General features: G+C 38.7%; 1 protein-coding gene across 4 annotated transcripts in view; it reads left to right on the top strand.

The window, feature by feature from the left end:
- The window catches only part of NARS2 (asparaginyl-tRNA synthetase 2, mitochondrial), a 227,394-nt gene that overhangs the window by 30,096 nt on the left and 177,037 nt on the right, over window positions 1-20,261 (top strand). For all 4 annotated transcript variants that reach the window (XM_071218289.1, XM_071218288.1, XM_058306048.2 and 1 more), the window contains exon 5: window positions 9,120-9,200. In XM_071218289.1, the coding sequence (XP_071074390.1) occupies window positions 9,120-9,200 (81 nt within the window). The remainder of the gene's footprint in view (window positions 1-9,119; window positions 9,201-20,261) is intronic.

The following is a 20,261-nucleotide window of genomic DNA, read 5'->3' as shown; positions in this document are numbered from 1 at the left end:
GAAGACAGTTTAGCAGTTCCTCAGAAAGTTTAGAATTACCACATGACCTGGCAATCTCACTTCTAGGTATATACCTAGAGGAACAGTGGGGTATTATCCAACTGTAAAAAGGAACAAAGTTCTGGTACCTGCAACAACATAGATGAACCTTAAAAGCTTCATCTTGATTGAAATATGCCAGACACAAAAGGACATATATTGTATGATCTCACTGATATGAAATAATTCAAAGAAGCAAACTCATATAATCTAGAATATATTCTAGATGGGATGGGGCAGGGGATAAGGAATTGGAATTTAGAGCTTAAAATGTATCGATTCCTCTTTGGAATGATGGTAATGTTTTGGTAATTGTTTGGTAATGTTTGGTAATGTTTTGGTGATTGGAGCACAACGTTGTGAATATGAGTAACAGCACTGGAATATATATACATATCTGAATGAGACTAAAGAGGGAAATTTTATTTTTATTTTTCTTAAGATTTATTTTTTCTTTCTCTCCCCTTCCTCTCCCCCCCCCGGTTGTCTGCTCTCTGTGTTCATTCGCTGTGTGTTCTTTTGTGACGGCTTCTATCCTTATCAGTGACATTGAGAATCTGTTTCTTTTTGTTGCATTATCTTGCTGTGTCAGCTCTCCATGTGTGCGGCACCATTCTTGGGCAGGCTGCACTTTCTTTCGCACTGGGTGGCTCTCCTTACGGGGCGCACTCCTTGAGCATGGGGCTCCTCTGTGCGGGGAGCACTGCTGCGTGGCACGGCACTCCTTGCACACATCAGCACTGCGCATGGGCCAGCTCCACACAGGTCAAGGAGGCCCAGGGTTTGAACCGCAGACCTCCCGTGTGGTAGGCGGACACCCTATCCATTGGGCCAAGTCGGCTTCCCAAAGGGGGAAATTTTAGATTGTACATGTGGTAACCGATTACAGATTTTTAAAAAAAATCTGTGAAACTACACAAATAGTGAACCCTGTGTTAAACCATGGACTATACTTAACAGTCATTGATGGTAACAAATGTTCCGCCCAAGCAAGTTGTTAATTATAGGGCATGTGCGGGAATCTGTATGCACGATTGCTCTGTGAACCCACAACTTCTGTAATAAAAACAAAACAAAAACTGCTTTAGCAGCATTCCACACATTCTATGTTGTGTTTTCATTTTCATGCAGTTCATAATACTTTCTAATTTCCCTTTTGAGTACTTCCTTGAACCATGGGTTATTTCAGAGTGGTTATTTTGTTATCAGAGTTCTTTCTATTATTGGTTTCTGATTTAATTTTGTTGTGGTTAGAAAAAATATTCTGTGTGACTTGAAACCTTTTAAATTTGAGCTTGTTTTATGGTCCAGAATATGGTCTCTTTTGGTGAATATTCTCTGTGCCCTTGAGAAGAATGTATACTCTGTTATCATTGCATAGAGTATCTATAAATGTCAGTCAGTTTAAGTTAGTTGATCTTCTTATTCAAGTCTACTAAATCCTTGCTGATTTTCTGTCTGCTTGTTCTATCAGTTATTGAGAGAAGGGTATTAAAATCTCCGAGTATAATTATAGATTTGTCTGTTTCCCCTTGTAGTTCTTTAGTTCTTGCTTCATGTAATTAGATATACTGTTGTTAGATGCATAAATATTTAGGATTATTATGTCCTCTTGATTAAATGAGGTCTTTATCTTTATGAAATGAGCTGAGCTACTTGTAGGGCTCACCTTGTTTCCCCTGTCTTAGGGATCACTATTATCCAGGTCTTGACAACCACTGTTTGATACAGTTTGCTTGGTTTTTCTTGGATGTTTCATGTGAGCAGGGAGGGAAATCTGGTCCTTGTTTCTCCATCTTGGCCATAGGTGTATTTTATATTTGGTAAACACTTACTTTGAAGAGTTATTGATGTTGCTCAAATAGGTTTCTCAAATGACTAAAGCATTTTGTCTCAGTTACCTTTGCCCTGACCTGGTAAAGCCACGGTGGAATTTGTTGGTCGATAAGCTGTTGAGATAAAAAGACTATTCCCCCATGAGGATGGGTGGACCCCAAAAGCAAGGAGTGAACCAGCAGGTAAAGTTCAGAGTTATTCTATGTGATTTGGAACTCTTCCTATGCCACTTCTCTAGATCCAGCTAATTTGCAGATGTTATGTTATAGCATAGCCTTCATTTGCACTGTATCCAAATGTATGCAGTCCCAGCCCAGTTGTAGTTCACCAAGTGAGTTTTTATTCTTTGAAAAGCTCCCTCAGAGTTAATTTCTGGTGAAACGGTGAAAGATCATCATGGCTTTAAGGCACGTATTTATTATTATTATTATTTGAGAAGTTGTGAATTTACAGAACAATCATGCATACCATACAGGATTCCCATACTTGCCCCACCACTAACACCTTACATTGTTGTGACACATTTGTTACAATTGATGAATAAACATCATCATAATATTACTGCTGTCTATAGCCCTTAGCTTCTATTTGGTGTATCATTCCCACAAATTAGCCTGTAATTATTATTATTTTTTTAAAATTTATTCCCCCCCACATTGTCTTCTGCTCTCTGTGTCCACTTGCTGTGTGTTCTTCTATGTCTGCTTGTATTCTCATTAGGTGGCTCCAGGAACTGATCCCGGGACCTTCTGGAGTGGGAGAAAAGCAGTTACTCTTGCGCCACCTCAGCTCCTCTGTTCTGCTACATCTTCTTTTTTTCTTTCCTCTGTGTCTCTTGTTGCATCATATTGCTGTGCCAGCTCTCCTTGTCACTGGCACTCCTGTGTGGGGAGGCTTTCCCATGCAGGGTGGCTCTCCTGCATGGGGCTGCATTCCTGCATGGGCCGGCACTCTATATCGGCCAGCTTACCACGTGCGCCAGCTTGCCTTCACCAGGAGGCCCTAGACATTGAACCCTGGACCTCCTATATGGTAGACGGGAACCCAACTGGTTGAGCCACATCTGTTTCCCCAAGCCTATTATTAATACAATATATTATTGTATATTTGTTATAGTTCATGAGAGAATATTCTGGCGGCTGACTTGGCCTAGTGGTTAGGGTGTCCGTCTACCACATGGGAGATCCGCGGTTCAAACCCTGGCCTTCCTTGACCTGTGTGGAGCTGGCCCATGCACAGTGCTGATGCGCGCAAGGAGTATCCTGCCATGCAGGGGTGTTTCCTGAGTAGGGGAGCCCCACGCGCAAGGAGTGCGCCCCATAAGAAGAGCCGCACAGCCCGAAAGAAAGTGCAGCCTGCCCAGGAATGGCACCACACACACGGAGAGCTGACACAACAAGATGACGCAACAAAAAGAAACACAGATTCCCACGCTGCTGACAACAACAGAGGCGGACAAAGAAGATGCAGCAAATAGACACAGAGAACAGACAACTGGGTTGGGGGGGAAGGGGAGAGAAATAAATAAATAAATCTTTTAAAAAAGAGAGAGAATATTCTTGTATTTGTACTTTTAGCCATCACAGGATTCATCACAGGATTCACTCTCTATACGGTCCCCTGCCTTGTACAATCCATCCAAAGTGTACCTCAGTGGTGCTCAATTTCATCACAGAGATGTGCTTTCATCAGCGTAGTCCATTTCAGAATGTTTTCATTACTCCAAAAGGGAAAATCCCATACCCTTTTATATCCCCCATTAATGACCCTTAGCTCTTATATAATACTTTCTTTGCTGTAAAAATATTATAACGTTACTGACTGTAGTCTATATACCAGAGATTGGTTGGTTTTTATAAAGGGTATTTATTTGGGGTAGAAGCTTACAGATACCAGGCCATAAGGCATAAGTTACTTCCCTCACCAAAGTCTGTTTTCACATGTTGGAGCAAGATGGCTGCTGATGGGTGCACGAGTTCAGACTTCCTGGGTTCCTCACTTCCAGGGTCCTTCTCTCTAGGTTCAAGCTTCCTTCCTTCCCAGGGCTTGCTTCTTCCTGGGCTCAGGGTTCCTCTCTTCCTGGGACTTGCTTCTCTTTCCTCTGTGAGCTTACTTCCCAGGGCTGCAGCTTAAGGCTTCAGCATCAAGCTCCAACATCAAAACTCCCAACACCAAAACGCCCCAACTCTGTCCTTTGCCATGGCTTTTATATGTGAGTCCCCACCCCTTGGTGGGGACAACACCCTAATGACATGGCCCAGTCAAAGCCCTAATCATAATTAATCACGCCTAGGTACAGACCAGATTACAAACATAATCCAATATCTATTTTTGGAATTCATAACCATATCCAACTCTTACAATATGTAACATTAGTTGTGTTTTTCCATGTCTCTCCCTCCCATGTTCTTAACACCTTGTAATAGAGGAACATTCTTGTGTTTGTACTATTATTAACCACAGTCATCACCCACCACTGAAATCACTGTTACGCAGTCCCTAGATTATCCTCTAGCTTTCTTTCAACTGACATTAACCTCCCTAGACTACTACATTATACTCACCGTAATGTATTACCATCAACTTTTCATTTCCCCACATTTACAGGCCACCTTATTAAACATTCCACATACATTTAGCATCAGCTCCCCCTTCTCAACCTGCCTCCTAGTAACCTATATTCTAGAGTTTATTTCATGATTTTACTCATTGTATTTAGTTCGTATTAGTTAACTAAAATACAATATTTTTTCTATTGTGTCTGGCGTATTCCAATCAGCATAATGCCCTCAGGGTTCACCCATGTTGTATTCAGCCCGACTTTATTTCTTTTTACAGCTGAATAACATTCCATTTTAGGTATTTACCATATTTTGTTTATGTATTCATTGGTTGATGGATACTTGGGTTGTTTCTATCCTTTAGCAGTTGTGAATAATGCCACTGTGAACATTGGTGTGGAAATGTCTGTCCTCATCCTTGTTTTCACTTCTTCTGAATATATTCCTAGTAGCAGGATTGCTGAATCATAGATATTCTGTATTTAGCTTTCTGAGGAACTGCCAAACTGCCTTCTACAGAGCCATGCCATTTTACATTCCCACCAGTAGTGAAGGAGTGTTCTGATTTCTCTGCATCCTTCCCAGTACTTGTAGTTTTCTGTTTTTTTTAAATAATGGCCATTCTGTAAGTGTGAAATGACATCTCATTGTAGTTTTGATCTGCATTTCCCTAATAGCTAGTGATGTTGAGCATCTATTCATATGTTTTTTGGCCATTTCCTTTCTTATTTGGAAAAATGTCTTCTGCCGATTTTTTAATTGGGTTCCTTGTCTTTTTATCATTATATAACATGGAGAGCAAATCCTTACCAGATAGGTTGTTTCCAAAAATTTTCTCCCATTGAGTAGACTGCCTTTTCACGTTCTTAACAAAGTTATTTGAAGCACAGAAGGGTTTAATTCTGAGGAGGTCCCATTTATTTATTTTTTCTTCCATGGCTTGTGCTTTGGGTGTAAGGCTTAAGTAGCAACAACTTACCACAAGCTCTTGAAGGTTTTTCTCTATATTTTCTTCTAGTTTTAAGGTTCTAGCTTTTATATTTAGGTTCTTGATCCATTTTGAGTTAATTTTTGTATAAGGTGTGAGATAGGGATGCTCTTTCTTTCGGATATGGATATGTACTTCTCCCAGCACCATTTGTTGAATAGATTCTTCTGACCCAGTGGGTAGGTTTGACAGCCTTATCAAAAATCATTTGACTGTAGATGTGTCTATTTCTGAATTCTCAATTCGATGCCATAGGTCAGTATGTCTAGTTTTTAGAAAGACATGTACTTTTGAATTAAGAACGGGAAAAATAGATCACATTCACTGTCTTATTTTAGTTCAAAAGGGGTCGTTTACATATGCTTTCATAAACCGGCATATGCATCTTCCATATGGCTTTGCATTAGTGCTTAAACTTCACAAAGTTTATTCAAATTTAAAAATAATTTTTTCTTATGACTTCAACAATTGATAGAAGTGAGCAGACCTTTCATTCTGTAAAATCAGTTTTACAATTTTTGTCCACTAGGTGGTGGTATTGGCAATCCATTGACAAGTGGACATTACTTTTTCATGCAATTATTTGAAGATTTTACAAATATATAAACAATAAAAAATAAAATAAACTTGAAAAAACTGAAATTAAAAAATAAGTAAAATAAAGCAAAACCTAAAAATATTTTAGTGGTTGACAATAACTTGAATTTTAGCTGTGTTGATGATAGAGTAGTTATAAAGGTAGATATTTTTTAGTCCTATGAATACATGTTTTAATTGTAAAACCTTGAGAAATATAATCCTGGTATCTCATTCTATGATATTACATGCTTGTTTGTGTGACATTCAGGACAGAACTGTATAAAGACATCACTAGAATACCATAGGACATATGAAATAATAGTTATTTGTTACCTAGTATATGGTACTCTTCTTTCTAACTTGTTACTTTAAGTTCCCCGGAAGATATTATGACTTAAAATGAAAAAATTTCATAAATTTCAATCCCTCCAATAAAAACAGAGAAACATGGGGGAAAATGAAAACTTGAGCAGTACCTTTTAGTTAGGGCATATTATGGATATAGAGTTATTCTTTGGTTTTAGTATCAAAAATATTTTCTAGAGGATTTGGTTTGCTCATAAAATTGACATATGTGCTATGTATTAAAACTTGGCTGTCTAGAATACTTAAGGAATGAATCATTGAGAAGACTCAAGTTTCTCTGATAACTGAGGCTTTGAACAAAATTTGTGCTTTGGCTTCAGGCTCTAATTTTATTTAAATGTCAATGGAAGTGTTCCTAAAATGTAGTAATATTATATACTTATCTTCCTAAATTGATCCAGTAGAAAAGCTTGCCCTTTCTTAATGATCCAAGATTCTTGCTGAATTGTCCTCTTCTGCATGGCTGTGCCTTTGCGCTGTAGAATATTCTTTGCCCTTGTGTTGAAAGACTCCAGACTGCTAGGCCTTCGAGTTCCTATGACTACTTTTTATTAATTTTCATTTTCTTTTCTTGCTCTCACTTCTTGCTGCCAGTGGTATTCCTTTCACGCTTCTTGTTGATTCTGATCAAATGATGATACTTATTTAGGTTGCAGATGAAAGAAAAATACAGTCCATGACGCCCCTCTGAGTGATGTATATGGATCTTAGTAAATTGATTTTGTAGTTTTTGGATACTCAGAAGCCTTTAAAAATATCTGCTTCTAGAATGTGTATAAAATATTTAGATATTTGATGATGGAATCTGAAAAATTGGGCGAAGGTGTTTATTTTTACTTTTGGCCCCTCTCCCCCACCTTCATGTCACTAATTAGGAACCCTTTTGTTATGGAATGGTGAAAGGATCTGACACTGGTAATTGATTTGAGCAGCTACTGGGGGTGCTCTACCCCTCCCTGCTGTTTCCTGTCTTTTTACTTCCCTACCCATTTTTTTTTCCTCACGACTTTATTAATCTTCCTTTGTATTTACCTTTTGGTAATGTTGTGGACTTTGGTAAGCCTTCCCAACAGCATTAAGATATAAAAATCAGGTGACCCATTTTGAAAGTTTGAGCATTAGTTGAGTATTAAAAATATTTCCCACTACTTGTATTATTTTAAAAATATCCCATATAGTTCGTTTCATAAGATTTACAGTGTTGTTTCTTAAGGCACTTGACTGGTTCTAACTTTTGGTAATTATATTTAGTTATATTTTCTTCCATCTCTTTACCTCCCCCTTCCTCACCCATGTTTCTTTGGATTTTCCACTTCCTTTCTTTGTTTACTGCACTTGTGCTCTTAATTGCCTGCATTTCATATGGAATAAATGATTCATGTCCATAGTCCTTGACTCTGAGGAGATAAAAATTTGATGGGGTAATGTTATTGATTGTATTTCACTGGTTCTCTATAATATACCATGTATAGCACCTCTAGGCATATTGCTCTCAGATTGAGCACGTATTTGACTACTTTCTGAGACTTTATTAATTTATACCTTTGTTGTCTAATCAGTCCACATTATAAAGCGGTTGTTGACTGGATACTTTGTACTGTAGCCAGAGTACTTGTATTAAGTTTTTTTAAGGAAGGAAGGGGCAAATTTGGGAGGCCTCTGATAATGCACAGAAACATTTTACTTTCTACCAGTGAAAGTCAGAATTTGGCAGATATTAGATGTATATCTATGAATGTTTCGTATTGAGTTCAAGGCCAAAATTTGCCTTAAACATATCCTGTTTTGCCATCCCAATATTAATTCACTTTTAGCTACCTCTACCTCCCAACCTGCAACATTTACACTGAATGTAACCTTTCGTCTACATCTGTGGTCAAAAGGAAAGAAGCATAACCTTGAAGTTGCTGGGTTATTTCATTCCTGCTAGTAACAGCCTTTTGTGGTTCACTAATGGAAATAGTGTCATACTTTTGAGCCCAAGGGCTGTTCTTGGGTGCCTCAGTAATGGATGGATTTGCTGCTCAGAATCTTCTTTCAGGCAAAGTCTATGTGTCATCATTTTAAATGACAGAAACTTTCTAAAAACCATTTTGCTGTTTACTTCATTTCCTACTTGTGAACCTTAATTTTTCTCTTGGTGGTTTATGGCAATACAGGGTCCAAAATAGCAGAACTTCATATTGACCACTTTGTGTTCTCTTAGCATTGTGGGCATCATCATTATGTATGCACTTCTGTAACTTGAGTGTATGTGCACGCGCATATGCACACATGTATGTGTTGGATTTTGTATCTTGTCTCACTAGCTGAGGATCAGGAACCATGTCTGTGTATGTATGTATGTGTTTGTGTTTTTGTATATGTATTTATGTGTTTCTTTAAAAAAACAATTTTTTTTTAACACACGAGCACATTAGAAAAGAAGGAAGAAGAAATAGCACAGAGAGCGAGCCTGGAAACCTAGGTTCCAATCCTGGTTTTGCATAGTTTTGACCAACTATGAATTTATTGACATGTCACTAAATCTTTTGGGAGCTCAGTTTCCTTATCTTCATGATCTAAAATTTTGTTTGCTGTTGTGTAAACTCAATAGTTTTATAGTTTGGGTGTTTAGGGGGGTCTGATGTGATATTTTCTTTGTGCTATTTTAATAATTTGATAGAGTGAGGTGAATGTTTCTGAAATTAGTATTCATTTGCTTATAAATATGAAACAAAAAAACTGTTTTTTTGTTTTGTTTTGACCAGGATAGTGGCTTTGTGCATATTCATACCCCAATAATCACATCCAATGACTGTGAAGGGGCTGGAGAACTCTTTCAAGTTGAAGTAAGTTATGCTTCCCATCTTGGAAACATATTGCTGTTTGATATTTTCTATCAGTTTGCTTTAAGGTTAGTAAGAGTTGTGTGAATAAAAAACTATGACCAGTACCTGAATTTTTGTCATTAGTAAACCTTAAAGAACAGGAAATCCAAATGCTCTGATTCTGTCTTACCAGCCAATCTACCAAGTAGATTTTTTTTACATTTATTTTTCTTATGTCAGTGTGTGGATACCCTCTGTGTAAAATATTAACCTCCAGTTATTATTTTTTAATGTAACCATATTTTAAAGGTAAATAAAAATAGAAAAGTATATATATGAATATTGTCTACATTTCCAAAGTCTTTTAAGAAATAATACAGTTTCCATAAGAAACGATTTATATTCTGTATACCTCATGAAGGCTCTTAGTTTCTTTGTTCAATAATCGTTTTTGTTTTTTGATCTAATATGTGACAGGCATCATCAGCCTGCCCTTGACGCAGATAATTTTAAAAGGTTAACACTTCTTCGTACTTGAAGACAGTTGAAAACCTTTCATTAACCAGTTTGGTGGCCTTTTGAAATCATTGGCCAATAGAATAATAATGGTCAGAGAGAAATATATGTAATAAGTGTGCTTGTGTGGTGTTTCTTTGGTGTATTTACAGAACCCTCAATCAAGGTTCTTGTTTATACATTTGGTTAATTCTATCAAATGACAGGAACTGTATGTAATTGCTTTTTCTGATTCCTTACTTCCTCACTCATGATAATGATGCTTTCTCTTTATATTATTGAACAAGGTCTTTACTAGGAGAAATTGTGTAGATATGTTTAAGTCATTATTCAAAATAATAATTCAAATGCAATCTTTCTTCATATATGACTTGAAATCTTGGTGATAATTTGCCTTCTACAAAAAGAATAAAAATGCCTTGTTGAATTTTTAAAGTTGAAGTATTAGCATATGCATATATAAATTCAAAGAAGGCAGCAAATGAGAAAAAAAATGTGTAAATTCCAAGAAACATTCTCCTCTAGGTGTTTTTCTCTTTGCACGTTGATATTGTTCTGAATATTGAAGTAAAGAGGAATTACTCACCTGAAATGCATTTTATAATCCCTTAATTTAAGCCACTGAATATTGAAAAGTAAATAACAGGGAAGAAAAGGTATGATTTAAAGTACAGAGATACTTTGGTACTTGACTGCTTCGAAGCTTATCGAATTTGGTACTGGATGCATTTTGACATGAAAATTGTGTCCGGGTACTCATTGTTTGGTACTTGATGTACAAGATAGAACTTGTCCTTGTTAGTTGCCTTGTGACTTCCTCCCCTTTCCAGCTGAAACAAAGGGTCAGGTGTTAGTCATGTGGTAGCTCTTGCCCTGGGCACATCCCATTGTGGTCTTATCTTAGCTTCTGTGGTCATTTTGTATATTTTTGTGGGTTTTTTTCTTCTCGTCATGGGTCCTGAGAAAATGAGCAGTGATAGCGCTAAGCAGAACAGAAAATTACTAAGCACCACCATTAAGCAAAAAAAAGAATAGGTAAATATGACAGTGGTAGTTGCGTTACTGATCTTGCTAGGGAATACGGAATGCCTAGAAAAACTGTCTCCACCATCATTAAGAATAACGAAGCAATAAAAAGGCTGATGCTGTGAAAGGAGTTAAAGCAATAATAAAGCAGGTTCCCAAACCCTTGAGGAAGTTGAAAAGCTATTATTAATTAGGGTAAACAAGAAGCAGTTAGCCAGCCGTGTATTGGAAGCCATGATATATGGAAAAGCCAAAATGTTGGATGCCGATCTTTTGAAAAACAAACTGGAATTGAGGGATGAGAATGTTGAAGTTTTTAAGGCTAGCCACGGCTGGTTTGATAATTTTAAAAAGAGGACTGGCATCCATAGTGTTTGGAGCATGCTGAGGCATCGAGTGCTAACAAGAACGTGGATGGTGAATTTGTCAGTGAATTTCAAGACTATGCAGGGGCTGAGGATTCTATTGCCCACCAAGTTTTTAAGTGTGTTGAAACTGGAGGTGTTTTTTGGAAAAAAGTACCAGGTAGAACCTATATCACTAAAGTGGAGAAAGCATTACCAGGCAACAAACCAGTGAAGGATAGGCTTACTCTATTATTGTGGGGGAATGCTAGTGGGCACTTAAAACTCAAGCCTAGTCTATCATAGTGAAAACCTACGAGTTTTCAAGAAGCATAATGTTATAAAGAGCAAACTCAGGGAAGCAGATGTGGCTCAAGTGATAGGGCATCCACCTACCATATGGGAGGACCCAAGTTCGATCTCTGGGGCTTCCTGGTGAAAAAGAAGAAGGGAAAATGTGCCTCCGTGGTGAGCCAGTGCCTGCGTGGCGAGCCAGTGCCTGCGTGGCAAACTAGTGCCTGCGCCGCAAGCCGAGTGCCTGCGCAGTGAGCCAGTGCCTGCACAAGTGAGTCACGCAGCAAGATGATGATGTAACAAAAGAGAGATGAAGGGGAGAGTAAAGGTGAAGCGCAGCAGAAACCAGGAACTGAGGTGGCACAGCTAATGGGGAACCTCTCTCCAAATCAGATATCCCCAGGATCAAATCCCAGTGAATCCTAGAGGAGAAATAATGACAAGAGAAGACCAAAAAGAGAAATAGATACAGAAGATCACACAGCAAATGGACACAGACAGCAAAAACAAAACAAAACAAAACAAAAAAACAGTAGCAGAGGGAGGGAGAAATTAGTAAAACTTAAAAAAAAAAAAAGCAAACTCGGTGTGATGTGGAGGGCAAACAGCAAAGACTGGGTCATGAAGCAATTTTTCACCAAGTAGATAAATGAAGTGTTTGGTCCCTCAGTGAAAAAATATTTGCTGGAGAAAGATTTGCCTCTGAAACCTCTGCTGCTTTTGGACAATGCATCTGCCACCCTCCAGGCTTGGAGAATGACTTGCTGGATAGTTCAGCTTCATCACTGTAAGGTTCCTACCCCAAACACTATTCTTCTTATCCATCCCTTGGACCAGTAGGTCATTTCAAGCTTCAAAAAGTTATACACCAAGGCACTTTTCCAGAGGTGCTTTGAGATCACCTCTGACACCCAGCTGATCCTCACAGAATTCTGGAAGGAGCATTTCAATATCCTGCACTGCCTTAAACTTATCAATAAGGCCTGGAACGAAGTCTCTTATAGAACAGTGAATTCGACATGGAAGAATTTGTGGCCAGAAGCTGTGACTCAGAGAGACTTCCAAGGGTTTGAGGCTGACCCCAAGCCTGCAGGTACAGAGGGTACAGTTGTGCAGGATATTGTATCTTTGGGACAATCCATGGGTCTGGCGGTCAATGCTTCTGATGTTGAGGAGTTAGTGGAGGAACATTGTGAAGAGCTTAGCACTGAGGAGCTCCAGGAACTACAGAAGGATCAGCAACAAGAGGTGGCTGAAGAGATTTCTTCAGGTGAGGAGGAGATAAGAACCCAGTCCCTTGACAAAGGGAATGTGCTCAAAATGGGCAGAAGTTCAAAACTTTGTGGAGAACTACCATCCAGACAAAGCTCTGACAAGCAGAAATGTGAATTTATTGGATGACCAAACTATTCCACACACTCGAGAAATTCTGAAAAGAAGGCATATACAGTCCTCATTGGATAAGTTTTTAGTGAAGGTGACGAAGAATGTATCAGAGACTGGTGCAAGTTGAGGCAGAAAAGAGAAAGAACACTGAAGTGCAAGTGCCTGATATTCTATTGGAGGGGGACTTTGCTTCCAAGCCGCTCTATGTAATCTCTCCTCACCACTCTCCTCCCACCATCCCATTAGGCCATGGACTCTTCTCAGTACAGGTGAAGTTTTTACTTGATCTAATCTTTTAAGTATTTATTAATTTTTAGGTTTATTTCTCATGTAAAGTAATTATATAAAGCCTATCATTTTACATGTTGCCTTAAAAATGTGCATTGTCTTTAATTTGGAAATGCATTAAATTTATTTACATTATTCCATATGGGAAAATTTGTTGGGTGCTCGTCGTGTTTGGTACTCATCATGCCTCCCAGAACCAGTTAATGCTGCGTACTGAGGTACCACTGTCGTTTCTACAAATAAAAAGAGAGTTATTAAAGAGACTCAAAATTAAACAAGGGAAAAAAAAAGGTAAAGTGTTCCAATAATGATAAATTAACAGATAACTACTTTGCTACCAGGGAAAGTCCATAAATGGGTCTGGGTGATTACAATATGTGTTTTGTGGCCTCTAAACAAACCCAGAGCTAGTTACCAGAGAGATATGTATGAATCAATAGGAAGTGTAAAAAATTTATTTCTGAAGCTAAACGAATGAGAAGTGTTCTGTGTTCATAATATATCAGGGCCAGAGAGAGGAATTTTAGACAGTAGGATAAGACTTACCTATTCAGAGTGCCAGGCAGAGATGCTCTCCAATTTACTGATCCTATGCTCCTGCAGTCAGGGTCGACATCAGGTTTCAGAAAACTGTGGCTTTTGTACTATGACTCCCTAGTCTTTGTTGCTTTCAAAAGTTTCAGTTAGACTTGTCCTCTCCTACCAACTTTCTGTCCTCTGAAAGCAGTGTGTCTGCTTATTCCCACATCACATTCCTCTATATTTTTAAGATTCATTGTGTTAATTTTCTCCTGGCTGCCTGTAAAGGCACAGGGGTTGAATCCTGGCACCCCGCTTTTAGGAGGACATGGACGTTTATATCTAAATTCCTGCTTCTCTTAATGGTGCTCTTTTTTGCTCTGACATCAGTAAAATGTAAGCAATTAAAGATAAGGATGGCTAGTACACACTCAGGTTTGAGGGCAGCAGTTAGGTGCCACCTTGAAAGCACAGTAAGAACATGCATTTCTAAATACACTGTTGAAAGTGAATGCATGTCTCATCATTTTAGTTTTTTCCCCCCCCATATCCATTTCCTGCTTTAAGACTGATAATTTATTAAGTTGTGGAGACTACTGAGTATATATGTAGAACGTTATATTCAAGGCATTCATTGTTATTTGTCTAACACTTGTTGCTGTATTCAAAATGCTGAACTAAATGTTATGATGGGTGTAAAGATGTAGTTGAGGTTCTGGTTTATAAAGTTGGTGGGTTAGCAGGGATTGATGAAGAAAGAGCATAATTTTCATTCCCTCTTGATGTTACTTATCCTATAATCTTCCTTGTTTGTACATTTTTTCCTCCTTATCTTAAGGTCCTAGCTGCATTCCCAAAATTATGTTTGGTGTTTTAAGGTTCTGGAGCAATTGTTTTGGATGTGAGTAGTAGAAAAAGCAGGGCAAATGAGTAGGGCAAGAATTAGAGGTTGTGGGAAAGACTAGAAGGTGATGGGGAATAAGGCGAAATTCCTGTATCATTTCAGGTTACAGTATGACCAGTTATAAGTGAAATGGAATTTAGAGGAAAATTAGGCTAGTGAGTGTCTAGTTTACCACAGGACTGCCAATGCAAAGTACTAGCAATAGCTTTTAAAATGGGAAATTTATTAGAGTAAAAGCTTACAGTTCCAAGGCCGTGATAGGTCCAAATCAAGGCACCATCAGATATGCTTTCTCGCAGAGTCAGCTACTGGTGATCCTGGTGTCTGTCATATGGTGAGGCAAGATGGCAGCCAATCTCTGCTTTTTCCCCGAGTCAGGTGTGGGTGATAAGGCATATGGCTCATCTCCTCAGCTTTGAGCTGCTCTGTGAGCCCCCAAGAGGCTGCTAATGATCCATAAGTCCTCTCTCTGCTTTCTCCTTTCTCTCACATGGCAGGATCAAAATGGCAGCTTCCTTTTTCTGTTTTTGTGTTTGTCCTCAGTTTATATAAGACCCAGCAAAAGGATGGAGACCCCACCTGTGTCATGCCTCATTGTTAGAGTCCAGTCACAATCAATCTAATCAAGTGATCTAATCAAGGCCCCTTAACTGAATCTAATAAAAAGGTCCTATTTACACTCTGTTTACAGGCACAGGAATGGATTAGCTTAAGACTGTCATTTTCTAGGGTCCACAAAAGACGAACCAGGACAGTGAGGATTGAGTTGGTCAGACATAAAGAATATGTGACTTAATATGTCTTAGGGGAAGGGTATTCAGGTAAGGGAAACAATGTGAGCAGCATCAAGGAATTGAAATGAGTGTGGTCTTTTCATTGGGCTCTGAGCTGATGGATTAGAAGATTCATATGGAAAAGTCATGAAATTAAAGTTGGAAACCATAGGAATGAGATCAGGTTTTTAGAAACTTTATTGAGATATATTTTACATGCATAAAATTTGCTCATTTAAAGTATACAGTTCAGTACTTTTTAGTATGTTCACAGTATTGTGCAACCATCAACACATCTAATTTTAGAGCATTTTCATCACTCCAGTTATACCCTGTTATAGAGGTATAATGCCCATTAACAGTCACTCCTTGTTCTTATAATATTCAGCTTTGGTTAACCACAAATCAACCCTCTGTAGATTTGCTGCCTCAGGAACATTTAACATAAATGAAATCATGCAATATGTGGTCTTTTTTGCCTGACTTCTTTCACTTAACATAATGTTTTTGAGGTTCATACATGTTATAGCATGTTTCAGTACTTCATTCCTTTTTATTGTTGAATGTTATTCCATTCTGTGGGATGTACATTTTGTTTATCCATTTTTCAGTTGATGGACATGGGGATTGTTTCCACATTTTGACTGTTGTGAATAGCGCTGCTGTGAACATCTGTGTACAAGTTTTTACATGGATGCACATAGGTTTTCATTTCTCTTGAGTAGAATTGCTCAGTCATATGCTAACTACATTTAACATTTTGAGAACCTGTCAATCCATTTTCCTTATCAGCAGTGTATGAGGGTTCCAATTTCTCCACATCCTTGCCAACATTCGTTATTTCCTATCCTTTTTGATTGTGGTCATCCTAGTATGAATGAAGTGGTATCTCATTGTGGTTTTGATTTCCATTGCAAATGACTAATGACATTGAGCATCTTTTCAGGAGAATTATCATTCAGGTTTTTGCCTTTTTAAAATTCTGGTAAAATAAAACATAAAATTTACTATTTTAACCATTTTAAAGTGTAATCCAATGGAATTAAGTATATTCAACATGTTGTATAATCACCACCATTCCCTAGTTCTAGAACATCATCATCACCCTTAACAGAAACCTTGTGTCAGTTAAATAGCCTCTCCCCAGTCTCTGTTCCCCTATCCCCTCAGTCCCTGGTGACTACTGATCTGCTCTTTATATCTCTATGTTTGCCTTTTCTGGAACATTTCATATAAATGGAATCATACACTGTGTGGCCTTTATGTCTGGCCTCTTTGACCAAACATAATGTTTTCAAGATTCATCCATCTTGAAGCATGTATCAGCTATATAGTTTATAGCTAAACTGTATTCTATTGTGTGGATACACATTTTGTTTATTCATTCATATGCTGATGGACATTTGGGTTGTATCCACCCTTCGATATTTTCAATTTGTTGGATATTTCTCGAGGAGTGGAATTACTGGGTCATATGGTTATTCTATACTTAACTTCCAGGAACGGCTAAACTTTTTTCCACAGTGGCTACATTATTTTACATTTTACCAGAAACTATAGTCATCCTAGTGCATGTGAAGTGGTATCTCATTGTGGTTTTGAGTTGGATTTCCCTTATGACTAATATTGAACATTTTTCCATGTACCTGTTGATCATTTATATATCTTCTTTGGAGAAATGTCTGTTTGTCTTTGCCCATTTTAAAATAGATTTAATTTCTTAGAGTAGTTATTACTCTAAAGCTACTCTGTATTTTACAGAAAAATTATGTGGAAAGTTGAGAGAGTTTCCCAGTACTAACCCTCCCAACCTTTACCTTTACCAGCTTCCTTTATGCAAATATCTTGCATTAGTGTGATATATTTGTTGCAGTTGACGAAACAATATTGATACATCATTATTAATGAAACTTCCATAATTTACATTAGGATTCACTCTGTTGTATAATTTTATAGGTTTCGATAAATGCATAATGTCACGTATCATACAGAATAGTTTCCCTGCCCTAAAAATGCCTTGTATTATACCTTTTCATTCTCCCCTCCATCCCCTGAGGCCCTAGCAACCACTGATCTTTTTTTTTTTTTAAGATTTATTGTTATTTATTTCTCTCCCCTTCCCCCCCAAGTTGTCTGCTCTCTGTGTCCACCCACTGTGCATTCCTCTGTGACTGCTTCTGTTGTTATCAGTGGCATGGGAATCTGTGTTTCTCCCTGTCGTGTCATCCTGCTGCGTCAGCTCTCCGCGTGTGCAGCGGCCCTCCCTACGGGGTGCACCCCCTGTGCGTGGGGCTCCCCTACACGGGGACACCCCCGCGTGACACTGACACCCCGTGTGACACTGGCACTCCCCGCGCGCAGCTGCACTGCACATGGGCCGGCCCCACACAGGCCAAGGAGGCCCAGGGTTTGAACCGTGGACCTCCCATGTGTTAGGTGGACACCCTATCCATTGGGCCAAGTCCGCTTCCCTGATATTTTTATTCTCTATAATTTTGCCTTTTCCAAAATGTCATATAGTTAAAATCAAACAGAATGTAGCCTTCTCAGAATGGCTTCTTTCACTCAGCAACATGCATTGAAGATTCCTTCATGCCTTTTTGTGGTTTGATAGCTTATTTTTAAAAATTGTACTACAGTTGTTTATCCATTCACCTGTCGAAGGACATCATGGTTTCTACCAAGTTCTGGCAGTTTTGAATAAAACTGCTATATACATTTGTGTGCAGATTTTGTGTGGATATTGGTTTTCAATTCATATGTATAAATAAATAACTAGGAATGATATGCTGGATTGTGTAGTAAGTTTTGGTTAGTTTAGTAAACAAACTCACTGTCTTCCAGAGTGAGTGTACAATTTTGCATTCCCCACCAGCAGTGAATGAGAGTTCCTGTTACCCTATATCCTTGTCAACATTTGATGTTATCAGTGTATCAGTGTTACCATTCTAATAGGTGTGTAGTGTATCTTCTTGTTTTAATCTGCAAATTTTTAATGGCATATGATTTTGAACATCTTTTCATACGCCTATTTGGTGTCTGTATATCTTCTTTGTTTTGTCCATTCATATTTTTTGCCCACTTTATAAATGGGTCGTTTTCTTTACTGTTGAGTACTTATATTTTAGATACAAGTGCTTTATCAGATAGGTATTTTCCAAATATTTTCTCCCAGTTTGTGGCTTTTCTTTTTATTCTCTTAATCTTTGCCCATTTTTAAATTAGTTTTTTTGTTGTTGTTGTTGCGTTGTCAGAGTACTTTATATATTTTGGATACTGTTTGTAATAATTTTCTCCCATTCTCAGGGTTTTCTTTTCACTCTTTTTTTTTAAAAGATAGATTTATTTATTTATCCCCGTTCCCTTTCCCCTCCTTTGTCTGCTCTCTGAGTCTATTGCTGTGTGTTCTTCTGTGTTTGCCTGTGTTCTCATTAGGTAGCTCCAGGAACCGATCCTGGGACCCTCCGGAGTGGGAAAGACGTGATCATTCTCATGTGCCACTTCAGCTCCCTGATCTGCGGTGTCTCTTATTATCTCTCCTCTGTGTCTCTTTTTGTTGTGTCATCTTGCTGTGCCAGCATTCCTGCATGGGGCAGCACTCCTGTGGGGGGCAGTGCTCTGCGCAGGCCAGCACTCCGTGTGGGCCAGCTCACAACAAGGGCCAGCTGGCCTTCACCAGAGGCCCTGGGCATTGAACCCTGGACATCCTATATGGTAGACAGGAGCCCAGTTGCTTGAGCCACATCTGCTTCCCTCACTCTCTTGATAGTGTCCTCAGATGCATAAAATTTTAATTTTGATGAGGTGCAATTTGTCTGGTTTTTTTTCTGTTGTGCTTTTAGTGTCATATCTAAAAAACCATTGCCAAATTCGAGGCTACAAAGATTTGCCCCTATGTTCTAAGAGTTTTATGCTTTTTGTTTTTATATTTAGGTCATCAATCCATTTTGAGTTTATTTTGTAGCTAATGTGAAGTGTAGGGGTCCAATTTCATTCTTTTCCATGTGGACATCCAGTTTTCCAGCATCATTCGTTGAAGAGATATTCTTTCCCTTTGAGTGGAATTAGCATTCTTGTCAAAAATCAGTTAGCTGCAAGTGTAAGGGTTTATTTCTGGGCCTTAAACTCAATTCTACTGATCTCTATATCTATCCTTATGTCAGTACCATGCTGCCTTGATTACTATAGCTTTGTAGTAAGTTTAAAATGGGAAAGAGTTCCTTCCTTCCCTCTCCCTCCCTCCCTCCCCCTTCCTTCCCTCCCTCCTTCCCTCCCTCCCTCCCTCCTTCCTTCCCTCCCCTTCCTTTTTTCTTTCCTTCTTTCCTCCCTTTCCCTCCTTCTCTCCCCCTTTCCCTCTCATTTATCTCTCTCTCTTACCTTTTTCTCTCTTCTATCTTCCTCTCTTTTTTTCTTCCTTCTTTCCTTCTTCCTTTCTTCCCTGCATACTTATCTATCATTCATATATACTGAAACTTACTTTTTCTAAACCAGGGAGAATCAGCTCATTGTTCTCATCCCCAGAAAGCTGATTAAAGAAAAGAACCAAGGTGTAGAAGAAAACCTATTGTACTCGTAATTTTAATTCTAAGTTCTCTGAATGGATGACTTTAGGCACATCACTCTTTGGGCCTCATTTTCCTCATGTACAAATGGGGGATCTTTGAGACCCATTCCATCTCTTTGAATCTGAACTGATGAAAGGACTCTGTGTTCTACTGAATTATTTGAAAATTCTTATAGACAAAATTTAACATCTGTCTTCATCTAATGCAATTTTTTAAATTTCTCTCCCCTCCCCTCCCCCCAGTTGTCTGTTCTCTGTGTCTATTTGCTGCATGTTCTTCTTTGTCCGCTTCTGTTGTTGCCAGCAGCACGGGAATCTGTGTTTCTTTTTGGTGTGTCATCTTGCTGTGTCAGCTCTCCGTGTGTGTGGTGCCATTCCTGGGCAGGCTGCACTTTCTTTCACGCTGGGCGGCTCTCCTTATGGGGCGCACTCCTTGCGCATGGGGCTCCCCTACGTGGGGGACACCCC

The sequence above is a fragment of the Dasypus novemcinctus genome, chromosome 10, assembly GCF_030445035.2.
Source record: "Dasypus novemcinctus isolate mDasNov1 chromosome 10, mDasNov1.1.hap2, whole genome shotgun sequence".
NCBI classification, from domain to species: domain Eukaryota; kingdom Metazoa; phylum Chordata; class Mammalia; order Cingulata; family Dasypodidae; genus Dasypus; species Dasypus novemcinctus.
The sequence above is the reverse complement of the archived record's forward strand: the minus strand, read 5'-3'. Positions and strand labels throughout refer to the sequence as shown.